The sequence below is a fragment of the Dendropsophus ebraccatus genome, chromosome 3 (assembly GCF_027789765.1).
Source record: "Dendropsophus ebraccatus isolate aDenEbr1 chromosome 3, aDenEbr1.pat, whole genome shotgun sequence".
In the NCBI taxonomy this organism is placed as follows: domain Eukaryota; kingdom Metazoa; phylum Chordata; class Amphibia; order Anura; family Hylidae; genus Dendropsophus; species Dendropsophus ebraccatus.
The window spans coordinates 110,540,589-110,555,256 of record NC_091456.1 but is presented as its reverse complement, the minus strand read 5'-3'; the positions used below and the strand labels follow the sequence as shown (position 1 = coordinate 110,555,256).

The window sequence follows — 14,668 nt, the reverse complement described above, 5'->3', positions numbered from 1 at the left end:
CAGAGGTCAGAGAGGTCAGTGCTGACTTCAGAGGAGACAGCCCAGTGATGTAGCTGTAAATTAACTCTTCGTTGTCCTCTTTTGGGGCCTCATCTCATTCCACCCCTCCCATCTCCATAGAAAATGAGAAGAAAGGGGGGGGGGTCAAACTGCTTTTTCATGATAAAAATGCATTTTTAGACTAATAAACCCAATTACAAAGTTTCTTAAAATCACCTGTACTAGAATTAGAATTTAAACAACAGTGACACAGTAACCAATCACAGTTCAGCTTTCATTTTACTAGAGCTGAAAGCTGTTCCCTGATTGGTTGTAGTGGGCAGTTTACACCAGTTTCCATTTTACATGCTTTGATAAAGATTCACAGCAGCCAGACCACTGCTTTTAGAGCAGGCATGTGATTGATAATCTAGAGGGAACGAGCAGCATATCAGGAGAAGGAGACAAGTTTGCTAAATTAATGTATTCACAAAAATATTTAACTTGACAATTTCTTATTCCTTATATTAATTGAGATGGGAATTGCCCTTTAACATCAGAGTCAGAAAGCCCTCAAACTAAAAGCGACCCTGTACCTACAATCTGACCCCCCAAACCACTTGTACCTTCAGATAGCTGCTTTTAATCCAGGATCTGTCCTGGGGTCCATTTGGCAGTTATTGTCCTAAAAAACACCACCCCTCCGTCCCTCCTCCCCACCCTCTTCATCATTATGAATGCCACTGAAACATTTCCTCCTGTCTGAAAATTGCACAGGTGATAACGATCCAGCCCATGTTCAGTATTCACACAGGTGATGAATAGGAGACAATCTGCCTGGAGCATTCCTAAAGATGAGGAGGGTGGGGAGGAGGGACAGAGAGGGTGTGCCAGCCTAATGCATACACAATCTAGGCCACGCCCGTTGGGCACAGGGCTGCAAGTTTAAAAGTTGTTTTTTAGGACAAAGACTGCATCACCTGCCGAACAAACCGCAGGACAGATCTTGAATTAAAAGCAGCAATCCGAAGGTACAAGCAGTTTGGGGGGGGGGGTCAGATGTGGGTACAGAGTCGCTTTAAAGGGGTATTCCCATCTGAAGAAGTTATTTTCTATACCCAGGAAAGGGAATAATAAGCTAATTGGGGGATGTCTAACTGTTGAGACACCTACTGAATCAGATAATAATAGGAACAAATATGTACATACAATAAATAAAGAACACAGCATGGTGCAGCACTCTGTTAATACTCTATGGGGCCAGTAAACATTGCTGAATTTAGTGCTTGACAATGTTCGGCAGTCTCTCAAAAAAAGTTTTGTTCCTAAACCAGCGGTTTAGATAAAAAGAGTTTAAAAGAGAAGGTAGAGACATTTGGGGGTCACATTTTCTACCTAGGGAGGAGAGAACAAAGAAGTTGGATTCTCATGGCAAGTCTCTTTGGTCAAGCAGAGAAGCTGAAGCAAGATCCAAGATGAGCAATGTCCAAGCAGTTGGGTTGCTCAACCTTTACTATGTAGAACCTGCCACAGCCAGAATTGGAACTACACCACCACTAGTGATAAACAGCTGTTCTCTACTGATGCCACAATGCTGTCAAGCCCAGGAAATTGAATATGAGGCAAGGGGCTGTGCGGTTGGGGGTTGGCACATCCTCTTCCACTCTAGCCATTCCCTGACTTTGCATCACTGTGCCTGACTTGAAGCTAGGTAGTGGAGGAAAAAACAGCATCTAAGCATACATTGAACGTTGCATACATTGAACCTAGTACATTAGGCAAGTGCCCTCCTAACCGGTCCCTATCACCTGTTACTGGGCCACGGCACATGGATGCTGCACATTCGATATATAACGGTATAAAACTTGTCTGTGTCTTCTTTCTGCTCTAAAATTGCTTTATTTCATCGGTGGACAGTGTCACGGGGCTTCACTGCCATGAAGCCCCACCTAAGTGACACTGTTAACCTATGAAATGAAGTGAGAGTAAGGGTATATTCACACGAACGGGCTCGCAGCGAGATTCTCGCTGCGAGCCCGGCAGGTCCTGGCAGTTCCCATACACTACAAACTTGCTGCGGTCTAAACGACCGCAGCGAGTATGTAATTATACCGCCCTTAACCCCTTCTGCTCCCGCCCGGCTCCCCCGCTGTAAGCATACTTTACCTGTCCTTGCTGCACGGGTCCGGCGTCCTGCTCTCCTGTCCGGCCAATTAGTGTGTTGCCCAGCCGCAGCCACTGATTGGCCGGGCGGGAGAGCAGGACGCCGGACCCGTGCAGCAAGGACAGGTAAAGTATGCTTACAGCGGGGGAGCCGGGCGGGAGCAGAAGGGGTTAAGGGCGGTATAATTACATACTCGCTGCGGTCGTTTAGACCGCAGCAAGTATGTAGTGTATGAGAACTGCCAGGACCTGTAGGGCTCGCAGCGAGAATCTCGATGCGAGCCCGCCCGTGTGAATATACCCTAAGGGAGTGACAGTTAGAGATGAGCAAACTTTTCAAAAGTTCGTTCCGACCGGACTTCCAGATTTTTTTGAAAAGTTCGGTTCAACCGAATTTTGGATTTCTTTGGATTTCATAGTTTAAAGCACATATATGATACATGTCAGTAACATCAATTTCTTTTAAATATCTCAGTCAATTTATTTTTTTAGACTTCAATATTCACCATTACAGGGTCTATGCAGGAAATTCACCATTACAGGGTCTATGCAGGAAAAAGGTCACAAATGCAGTGAAGGAGCAGTCTCCACTACACTCTCGCAAGGGTCCAACTATAGTACTTGTATATCTGTATAGCACATCTTTTTAGAGTTTTATTCTACACACATGCATGAGGTATATATTTGTGCCTCAGGAAAACACCTATGTCATATACACTCTCGCAAGGGTGACAGTATAGTACTTGGATATCTGTATAGCACGTTTTTGTTCTGTGCACCCTTTGCTCTTCTATGCCTCATCTACAGTATCTACCTATCTATCGTTCATCCTCTCTATTTTTCTCTCTCAATCACTATATGTTTCTCCTCTCCGCTTTCCTAATAATCTTTTGGTCTTTGCTTTTGTACAATATCTTCTCAGTACAGCAGTGTGCAGCAGCAGCGTTTTGTCACTGATGAGCTCTGTGCACTGCTAGCAGTCTCCTTCCTCTCTCTGTGCAGACTGCCTCATGCGGTCATTTAACCACTCCTCTTAAAGCAATACCGACGTCACACAAAGGGTGGGCTAGTGCAACATCCCTGCTGATTAGATGTGTTCCGGGCATCATGGAAAAGCGCTTTTCCCACCCAGAACACTTCCTGCTTTCTAAAATGGTGGCTGCCATTTTAGAAAGCAAGAAAAAAATAAGACTTTTGGAAAAATCCGAACCGGATCCCATACCGGCCGAATTGGTTTGCTCATCTCTAGTGACAGTATCACTTTAAGGCTAGATTTACACATACCATATCCGCAGCAGATTTCACGCTGTGAGTTCACAGCTAAATCCACTGCAGATTTTTCAATGAGATTACATACTCCCAGCAGAATTGTCAATTGCGGCCCCCCCTTAACCCGCCACCTGGTTCAAGCTCCGGCTGCATCTGAGGCTCCCTGCTCCAGTAGGTCCCGCCCAGCCAATCAGTGACTGCAACGGGGCTGTGCACTGATTGGCTGAGCAAGACTACCAGGGACTGGGAGCCTCAGATGCAGCCGGAGCGTGGATCAGGTAAGGTATGCTATGGGCGGCGGGAGGTTAAGGAGGCGGCATTCACATACTCGCAGCATGAAATCTGCTGCAGATATGGTACGTGTGATACGTGTGGTACGTAAATCTCGCTGCGAGTCTGTCAGGTCCTGGCAGTTCACTGTCACTACATACTCGCAGCAGTCTGAACGGCCGCTGCGTGTATGTAATTCTGCCGTCCCCTTAACCCCTTCTGCTGCTGTTAAGGGTCCGGTAGAATTACATACACGCAGCGGCCGTTCAGACAGCTTCGTGTATGTAGTGACAGTGAACTACCAGGACCTGACAGACTCGCAGCCAGATTTATACTTCGAGTCTGTACGTGTGAACTGACCCTAAAAAGGTTGTGTCATGAAGCCAAGTTGGTAAAATCAGATGTGTACCATATATGCATTACCGTGGGTTGTATCCAAGGGCAACAGGTTTTCAAAACAATGTAGGAACATAAAGAATAAGTAAAACTATATCTCCTAAACACTACAAATTCAGAAATGCTTGTACATTTGGAGTAGGTTTCTTTTCTTACAGACCCACTTTAGACCCAGTTTTCTTAGTGACATAACTCCTTGATGGTGAGTTCACAGTCAGGTATTTTATCACAATTATTAAAGCCAGGAACAGACTATAAACAGAGAACTTAAAGGAAGTCTTAAAGGAAAGCCTGAGATTTCCCCTCTTTTCAGATCTATTCCTGGCTTTGGTTTCATTAATTGCAATGAAAAATCTGTATGTGAGAACGTACCATTAAGATCTCCCCAGACAACCTTTTTAAGAACGAACCGTTCACTTGCTACCTAATATGACCAACCCCTTGGCAGGTGCCATTATAACCAGGTAATCAGTGTTATCCAAGTCACCTGTTAGTGGTTTTAATCTTATGGCTGATCAGTGTATCTTTCTATGTTATTATGTTTTTGTTCTTTCTGGCTAAACTTCTTTCTAAGGAATGACACAGTAAAGATAATGATTGTAATGTAGAGTTAGGAAATTACCTGCGGCCCGTTTAAAGCAGCAGGTTGAGTAGATAGGTAATGGGTGATTGTGTATATGGCTGCAGCGTCCCCCTGTAAGAAAGCCTGGTGTCGCCCCTTTAAGAGTGAAAAAACCCACGAGCTTGCTCCCTCTATCACACACGCTGCCTTCTCATCAGGGCGGGGGGAGTGTCAGATTCCTGGAACAGCTGAACAAAAAAAAAAAAGAAAGAAGAAAAAAAAAGCTCTGGCTGTTTCAAGATCCCCCATTAGAAAATGTGCCTGATTTGTGGCCAATGCTTTGGGATGTAAAAAACTGAAGGGGTAGCTATGGAGATAGAGAGAGCATTGCTGGCTGCTTCCTTTGACAGGTGTTGAGTAGGAAAAGTCTCAAACAAGCATGTATGCCAAAGGGAAAGGATCCACTGTCCCTTCTGATAGCCAGGCGAGGGAAAAGTAAGTGCCATTCATTGCTTTCTTTACGGAACGAGTTGTAGCGGACGGGCGGCAATGCCTGCTCAGGAGCCCGGGATCCTAGGAAGTTTCTTAGTAGCCCCTAGTCGTGTCCTGGTGGTCCTGATCTGTAGAGGGGGTCTCTGTGTACTGTGGGCATGGGATGGTACTAGGGTACGGGCTAGTTCCCTGGATGGGATGCTCCAGCAGATCTTTTGTACCGTGCACTTCTCGGAACTGCTCGCAACTTTTCTGACACATGGACCAGGAGACTGGTGCCGTGCTCTGGTGGTTGGCACTGGAGAGCCCTGCCACTGGCACATCATGTGCCCACGTATTGATCACTGATCGGCTTCTGGGGGGTTGTGCTAAGCACTTTCTGAGGGACTTGGAAACTTTTTGCACTGTGTTCATTGATGTTGATCCATATGTATAATTGGCTGTGTATATAGTTCTGGGATGCATTGTCTGTGTACAATTGAGGGTTGCCTGCTGAGGACTGATGCCCAGGCTGATGTGAGCATCATGACAAGAGGCCACTTTCTAGCCTGGCAACCCATGCAATTTTTGCTCTTCTAGTTTTCTCTACACACTTTCTCGCACTCTTGAAATTCCCTCCTTATTTTTGGCTGGATTCAGCAGCAAGTTCGCTCCTAGCTGAGGTCTGGCATATGCTTCCCCCTTTTCATGCACTGTGCTGCTACTAAAATCCTTCTCCTATGTAAGTTGATGTCTTTCTCCCTGCTCCAGCATGCTTTCCGTGCATCCCACCCCCAAACAACACAATACAGAACCCAGCAAGGGATGCCCCATACAGAGACAGCTGGGACAATGACCCCTTCCTAATCCCACCACAGCTTTCCAGCTTTCTTGTCTCTTGTATATACATGTATGGGCATCAGCCCACAAAGACCCTATTGATCCATCAGCACCTTTAGAATGTAGAAAATGAGTAGTGTGAGTGATTATGTGTCCAGGCTGTGAGGCGCAGAATGGGCAAGAACTAGTTAACTGGATTGTCATTGTGGCAAGACAAAGCTGACACTCCACCTCTGCCTCCTTCTGGTTTTCTCAAGCTCAGGACAATCATTCCTCTAAGAATATGGATTTACATATAATTTCTTACAAGAGTGCCACCAGCTGATGCCTTGGCTTTATGGAGTAGATTTGTGTTATCAAGTTGGCAAAGCATGTGCGAATGTTTGGGTATATGAGCATGTGGGTATATATTTATATACCAACCATATACTAATATACATATACTGTTATATGATGTATTTGAAATATGTGTAGTGTTACATTTAGCTTGCTATGTTTTGCACTTTTCTAACATTATGAAATATATTTATAATTATTCTTGGTCATTGTGATTTTCAGCACTTTTGTCATCTCTTTGTCATACCTGGTATATACAGTTTTCTGAGAACTGCCTGCTGGGTGCCCTGATCACATTTCCCTTTACCTTACTTAGCGGAGTTTATAAAGTGGTAAATTGAGTTATCCTCTGTCTTTGGGAAATGTTGCAGCATGTACTCATAGATGGATGTATATAGCTGGTTACCATACAGTTTCTTGCCAAATCTGTGTGTACTTTGCCTTAATTACAATCTGAGAATTATTTTTGTAATGAAGTGTATATAGTGTTGTATATATCCTGTTCATGTGAACTGCAGAAGCCTGTGTACATCTTATAAGTGATCACAATGTCACATTAAATTGGTCATTTATTTGTTTCTGTTTGCCAAATGTTTTATAGAAGAAACATTCATGAATAGGAGTTTAATTCCTGTGTTAGATATATAACTTTTACTATCCATATCATAGTTGGCCAGTGACCTGGGCATATATGTGATGCTGCCCTAGTTACCATGTTGATATTAAAAGCAGCAGTGTGATACATAGTGCCCAAGTTTATAGTCACAATAGAGCTCTTCCCACATTGTCCTTCAGTGGAGTGTAAGCATCCTAACCCTTGTTGCACAGTATGATGAAGCAAGGTAGCACTGTGTAGTATCTGTTTATTCTTTAATTATAGGGACAATTCTAGCTGATCCCACAGTTCTCAAGGAGTACAGCAATGCATTTGTTTTAAGGTTTTAAGGTTAAAATATTTCATTTTATAAAATATTAATAACTTAGTATTTTTTACTTATAATACCATCATGAGCTAAACACAATTCCTAAGTACAAGACTGCACTTTATTGTGCTAACATCAAAGACATGAAAACATTTATTGTTTACAGATTGCCTTGGGTCCAATGTATGTGAAAAAAAGGAATGGAACTACACTACTTGGGATAACTTAGGTAGTCAGAGTTGTCAAATATCTCAACTAACCATCACTTTAACAGTTGTGAAAAAATGAGGACAAGGACACCACCAATGGTTTCCACTTTAGGCAAGAAAGCTTTCATTAGGCATTAGGACGAAATGATTTATTAAAGTCCAGCATAATCATTTTTTTAAGGGCATCATTTTTGTGGAACAATACCAACTGAAGACAAAATTTAGGGCAAATAGACTCCCGTCCAGAGCAGACTCACAATAGCAAGTCTGCTGTCATACTAGACAGTTGTTTTTGGACAGCACCTACTGTATTTTATCAAAGTCTGTTCAACAATTTAATAAATCAGGTGCGCAATGTAAAAATACACTGAGAAACTTCATGTAAATCAAATGTCAAAACATTATGGGAGAGTTTACCAATCTTTCTGCATACTATGGGGTACATTATACACTCACCGGCCACTTTATTAGGTACACCATGCTAGTAACGGGTTGGAGCCCCTTTTGCCTTCAGAACTGCCTCAATTCTTCATGGCATAGATTCAACAAGGTGCTGGAAGCATTCCTCAGAGATTTCGGTCCATAAATGGCATCACACAGTTGCTGCAGATTTGTCGGTCCCGTTCCACCACATCCCAAAGATGCTCTATTGGATTGAGATCTGGTGACTGTGGAGGCCATTTGAGTACAGTGAACTCATTGTCATGTTCAAGCAGAAATCAAGACTCATCAGACCAGGCAACGTTTTTCCAATCGTCTACTGTCCAATTTCGATGAGCTTGTGCAAATTTTAGCCTCAGTTTCCTGTTCTTAGCTGAAAGGAGTGGCACCCGGTGTGGTCTTTTGCTGCTGTAGCCCATCTGCCTCAAAGTTCGACGTACTGTGCGTTCATAGATGCTCTTCTGCCTACCTTGGTTGTAACGGTTGGCTATTTGAGTCACTGTTGCCTTTCTATCAGCTCGAACCAGCCTGCCCATTCTCCTCTGACCTCTGGCATCAACATGGCATTTCCACCCACAGAACTGCCGCTCACTGGATATTTTTTCTTTTTCGGACCATTCTCTGTAAACCCTAGAGATGGTTGTGCGTGAAAATCCCAGTAGATCAGCAGATTCTGAAATACTCAGACCAGCCCTTCTGGCACCAACAACCATGCCACGTTCAAAGGCACTCAAATCACCTTTCTTCCCCATACTGATGCTCGGTTTGAACTGCAGGAGATTGTCTTGACCATGTCTACATGCCTAAAAGCACTGAGTTGCCGCCATGTGATTGGCTGATTAGAAATTAAGTGGTAACGTGCAGTTGGACTGGTGTACCTAATAAAGTGGCCGGTGAGTGTATATGCCTAGACACATTCATCAAGCATTTGTGCCATTTTTACGAAAGTTTTGACATGCTCTACGTTTTTACATTTCTAGCCTAAAAAGCATGGTTTCAGTGTCATGGCTTCAGTATATGCAACTTTTTTAAAGTCTCAAAAGTTTTGCACTGCTCCTCTCTACTGAATTGGTGTAGTAAACACATGAGAAAGAATTACATTGAAATCTTAAAAATCATGTTGTCAATTTGATAAATTTGACAATTTGCTCTGTTAAAACTGGTATAAAAAAGAAAGTAGAAGCACATGAAAAGAAGGAAAACGGCACATATGATGCTGTAGTTAAAAAAACTATGTATTAAAAAAAAACAAATATGGAATAACATCCCCCCACTGGTGGCTAATAAATGTTATGTAAAACTTCTAGGCATTACTAAACATGACCAAATCCTTTCACCAGTTTTGATATTGAGTTCTCCAATAGGCTGTATCAATGTTTTCCAAGACTCCTTATGGCGGCATCAAACTTATCACATGATTAAAACACAGAACATTTAAAATGAAAACATTTTATCTTTTTTTTTTTTTCATGAAAAATTGGCATTTTCCCCAAAAAGTTTTCTGGGCCAAAATTTACCACTAAACCTGAATTACAATATGTCCCAAAAAACAATCTCAATTAACAATCAATTAGATGAGTTATACTAGGACATAGGACGTACTGTATAGTAGGACGTAGCCACATAAAGTGAGACAGGTTGGATTTAAAAAAATGGGCTCTAGTCCTGAAAGCCAAAATCATTCCTTCTATAGTTTTACTACAACGGCCGTGGTTTAGCATTAAACAATGGCCGTTCAATAAATAAGTATGTAGTTAGTATGTAGTGGGAACATTTGGAAGCCTTTGGAAGCAGGAAAAATTGATGGTTGGAGTACTGGGTGAGAGTATCTCCAAAATGGAAGGTTTTGTTGAGAATTAGACAGATTTGCCTTTCAGAAGGTTTAGAATTTGTTTGAAATTGCTTTCCCTTATAAAACAGCAATGAAAGGCTTATTTGGCTGTGGTATATGGTGTATATGGTTACTGGTATATGAGTATAGTATTGGGACAACTGTACATTGCATTGGTGATTATTATAATTGTTTCTGCTAAAAAAAAAATCTGAAACTTCCTTCTACTGTATTGCTGTTGGGGGGGAACAGCCAGCTACTGCCACTATTATTTATATAGCGCCAACATACTCCGCATTTCTGCACACTATGGAGAAATTACCATTCTTGCACATCAGCTTTTCTCTGTTCTATAGCTGGAGTAAATTTCAAAGTATGCCACACAGGAGGAATACTTTATTAAAAAGCCTCATAATCCGGCTCATTTTAAATTAACATCACTTTGTAAATGGATGTCCTATTAAATTCCCCCCCCCCCTATTGTAGTAATACTGATACTTGTACTACTGGTAAGGGGGGCATTCACGTGTTCCGTGATTATGGTCTGTACACAGAAGGGGCGTAACAGGGAAATCCAGCTAAAAGCTGACACAACAGTTTAAATCTCAGTGCTACTGTACTGACACACCATGTTAGAACAGTAGGACAAGGATTTAAAGCAAATGTACCAGCAGGTACATTGCTTTAAGATTTTTACATCAATAGACAAGCGTCAGCACACGGATGTCGGTGCCGTGGTGCTGGAGACCAGTCTATTCCCCCAGTGTGATGAAATCCCTCCCCAATGGCTCAATTGATTCTGGTGCCGCGTCACAGAAAGGAGGACAGAACACCACATTGGGGGTGGGGAGGCCCACCTCCAGTGCTTCAGGCCGGGCCAGTGTCCTGCAATAGACCAGCACCGTGCGCGGGAACCAGGCCACAGTTCCAAAAAAGGAGGCCAGCGCCAGTCTATTGATGTGAAAATATTAAAGCGATGTACCTGCTGGTACATTAGCTTTAAACTGTTTCTGCCTGGACACATGACCACTTCACTCATGTAAGTGAATGGGGTCACACTGCAACAGCAACCCTGTAGTTGCAGAAAATTCATCCTGGATAAAGAATATAACCTTGCATCTAAAGTTTAGGCAAATGAGATATACAAGGCAATGAAATATACTCTAGGCAGCAATGTGAGTCTTATGTCTCAAATAGCAACCAATCAAGACTCAGCTTTTGTTTCTCAGAATGAGCTATTATAGGTTGCTATTTGTAAAATCGGACACATATTTGTTTTAAACATATTTGTTGATAGATCTGAAGCAAAATTGTTACTATAAGAAACATTACATGTGATTTAGCAGTTATAGAAAAAGATGCTTTTTTCAGAAATTAAATATATTCTTTTCATGTTGTATAAAACAAAGGTTTTTATAATAGTGTAATCTACTCAAAACAGGTAATAGGGGAAAGGGTATAAAATTTGTCCTCATGGGACCCCAAGCAAGACTGATCTCTTCATGTGACAATGACAAGACATATACTCAATTTGCATATGAATGCATACCATTTGCATTTGAATTGTATTTGCATGCTTGTGTATTGTTCCCAATTCAACTCCAGCCATAGAGTCTCAGGGGAAGCAGCCTGGCTAACTCATGCCATGTGTGTGAAGAAGCCCTTTTTATTCTGTTTGCCATGAGGCATTGTGAATCTACACCAGAAGGTCAGCTCTGTAAGATGAGAGCCTGACTGATGTAATGGGCTTTATAACAAGTAGCCATTGAGGTCCCACAGAACTTTGCCCATATCTGATCACTTTTGGTTACTTTTATTGTACAAGCGGCATTCCATAAATTGTAGCACAACCTCATGGTAATTAATACAAATGACTGAAATGGATGTTTTATGCATCTTAGGCTGGGTTCACACTTAGTACTTTGGTCAGTATATGTTTAGCTAAAACCAGAAGTAGGTTCGTAAATAGAGATGAGTGAATCACTTCGTTTGATCAGTGCTTCACTCTTCAAGTTGCCTGCCTTTCAGCACTACTTCTTGACACCCCTCCTAGGATGCCAGTAAAAGTTGGATCAAATCCTGGGAACAGCCTCTCCCAAGTAGGATAGGGGAAAGGAGACACTGTTGTTTCATCTCTCTCCCTTATCTATCTACTAGATAGATAGATAGATAGATAGATAGATAGACAGACAGGGGCAGGTACCTGGCAGTTGATTCTGAGAGTGCCATTATGTAAAGCTGGGAACATTTGTAAAAGTTTGAATCTGGCACTAGGAGTAACGTAGACAAGTGGGAATGGTGTCAAACAATCAGCGGGGATCGGTGAGTGCACCTATATGATTTTTGTGCATTTAAATTTTTTTATGCAATCTCTTGAGCCCCTCTTTAAGCCTACTTACTGGGCAGGATCCAGTTAATTTCTGCTTAAATCACTCTTGGGGTGGGATGGGTGGAGTGCACCAGCCATATTGAGCAGCGACTCCCTCCACAAACATAAAAAACGTCAGCATATAAAATACCACTATTAACACTATGCAGATATACTCTACCATCGCTGAAATACAGACACAAAAACAAAAAAAAAATGCAACAGCATGCTGCAAATGCTAAAACATGATAGATATTTACAATTGCAAAATGGTTAGAAAGATTGATAGAAAAAATAGAAAAATGTGAGGCTGCAATTCTAAATAAAAGTAGAATTAGCGGAGAAAGGACTGCTACCAAGTCCATGTGAGAATATGTGCCCCACAGACTTTTATTATGTTGCCATTTCCGCACAGAGCGGGCCAAGGAATGTTCTGAGTGCAACTTCTCCTGGCTTGTTGTCCGATCAGTTGCTATCTGAACACGCCTTGTTTAATAAAATAATGTACTTCCATTGTTAGCTTAAAGGAGAAGTTTGGGCAAACTAATTTTTTTTAACAAGTGCTGGGGAGGGGGAGGATAAAAGAAATAACGTGATCTTACCTCCCCCTGCTCCAGCGCCAGCACGTGGCCACCAGTGCTGGAACGGGGGAGGTAAGAGCATGTTATTTCTTCAATTCTCCCCAAAGAATTAATTTTCCCGGATTTCTTCTTTAGGGTTCATTCACATATACAGGATCCGCAGCAGATCCACAGCAGATTTGATGGTGCAGATTTGATGCTGTGTTCAGTTATTTAGATCAAATCTGCTGCGATACGGTGTGTGTGAAGCTAACCTTAAAGGGAAACTGACAGCACGAATATGCATATATATCTGTGCTGCCAGTTTCCCATTGGTCATCACATGAGTAATGCATACTTATCGTTTGTGCAGCTCTGTGATCCAGCGTCTTTATGAAGAAGAATTTTTATTCCTGGTTTGACAGTGTCACAAAGGTGTGTCTGTGACACTGTCTGCCCCTGCCCAGCAAAGCCTCAGCCTTCCTTGCTCTACATCCTATACTGTTGCCACTGCACATTATAGAAAGTAACCCTTTTCTAGAATTGTCTGTCCACACCACGATATATCCTATGATCAGAGCCTTTCACGGATCCACAAAAATTGCAGGTGTGAATAGGCACATAGAAAGCTATGGGTCCAAAATGCAGTTACGGATAAATTTAGCAGGTGTGTGAACAAGGCCTTAATGGCCTCTCTATTTGACAGCAACAACTCTGTTCTGTACCGAGGAACAAGAACCTTTCAAACACCTTGCCACAGATGGGCTACTCTTCCTTTTGGATGACATTCTGGTTAAACTAATAATTCCTATCCTTTTTGTAAGGGGTTGAGCATTTACTTACAGTGGAGCTATCAACCACTGACGCCTTATGTAAAATTAAACATACTTCAAATATACAAGCAGCTCGCTCTGTTTTGATAACTTGATGCCCTTGGTTACAAACAACTAAGGTGGGCCAGGCATGCTCAGTTCAACTGCAATCTCCAGACAGTACTGGAATTTGGCTCCACTGAGCCTGCAAGCAAGGGTAGTTGTGGCATTGTGTGCATTGTTGTATGGCAACAGCAGGGTCACAGTTAAGAGAAAAAAAAGTGAGTGATTAAATCCATGATGGAGGAAATAGTAGAGGCATGAAAGTTATTTTACTAAAAACAGCACATTTGTACTTTTGTAAACATGTGATTTTACAAACTTTGCTTTATCGGACCACCTCTTTGAATATTCATTACTGTAAAAAATATATAATATTTTTCTTAATGCTTCTTAATTTGTTCACACATTCTATTAACCCTTTGAGGACCAAGCCCAAAATGACCCAGTGATCCGCACCAATTTTCATTTTTGCATTTTCGTTTTTTCCTCCTCCCCTTCTAAGAGCTCTAGCACTTTCATTTTTCTATCTACAGGGTCATGTGGGGCCTTGTTTTTTTCAGGAATAGTTGTACTTTGTAACTGTGTCTTTCATTCTACCATAACATGTATGATGGAACCCCAAAAATATTATTTATGAAAATATAAACTAGTGAAATTGGAAAAAAAAGAATGCAATATGGTAACTTTTGGGAAGTTCCCGTGTCAACATAATGCAGTATAGGGTAAAAGATACCAAAGATATCATGGTACCATTATTCTATAGGTCAGTCCGAACACAACCATCTACAGGTTTACACAGATTCTCTAACGTTTTAATTTTTTTAATGAAATCCTTTTGTTTTTGCAAATAATTAATAAAATGGGCCTATTGTGACTCTTAACGGTTTTAGTTTTTCACCTACAGGGCTGTATGGGGTGTAATTTTTTGTGCCATGATCTCTAGTTTTTATTAACAACATATTTGTGTAGATCAGACGTTTTGATCACTTCTTATAAATTTTTTTATATATAATGTAACAAAAAATTGGTGATCCTGGCATTTTTTCCCCCTCTTTTCATTTATGCCGTTCACCTTAGGGGATGGAGATATTTTAAAAGATGGGATAACTACGCACGCTACGATATATAAAATGTTTATTTATTTTTATATTTTTTACTTATATTATTGGAAAGGG

General features: G+C 41.6%; 1 protein-coding gene across 1 annotated transcript in view; it reads left to right on the top strand.

Moving 5' to 3' along the window:
- The first annotated feature begins 4,981 nt into the window (after nucleotides 1-4,981).
- Nucleotides 4,982-14,668, top strand: part of SSBP4 (single stranded DNA binding protein 4) — a 426,420-nt gene continuing 416,733 nt past the window's right edge. Inside the window, exon 1 of the mRNA XM_069962485.1 lies at nucleotides 4,982-5,134. Coding sequence (XP_069818586.1) covers nucleotides 5,079-5,134 — 56 coding nt within the window. The 5' untranslated portion in view covers nucleotides 4,982-5,078. The remainder of the gene's footprint in view (nucleotides 5,135-14,668) is intronic.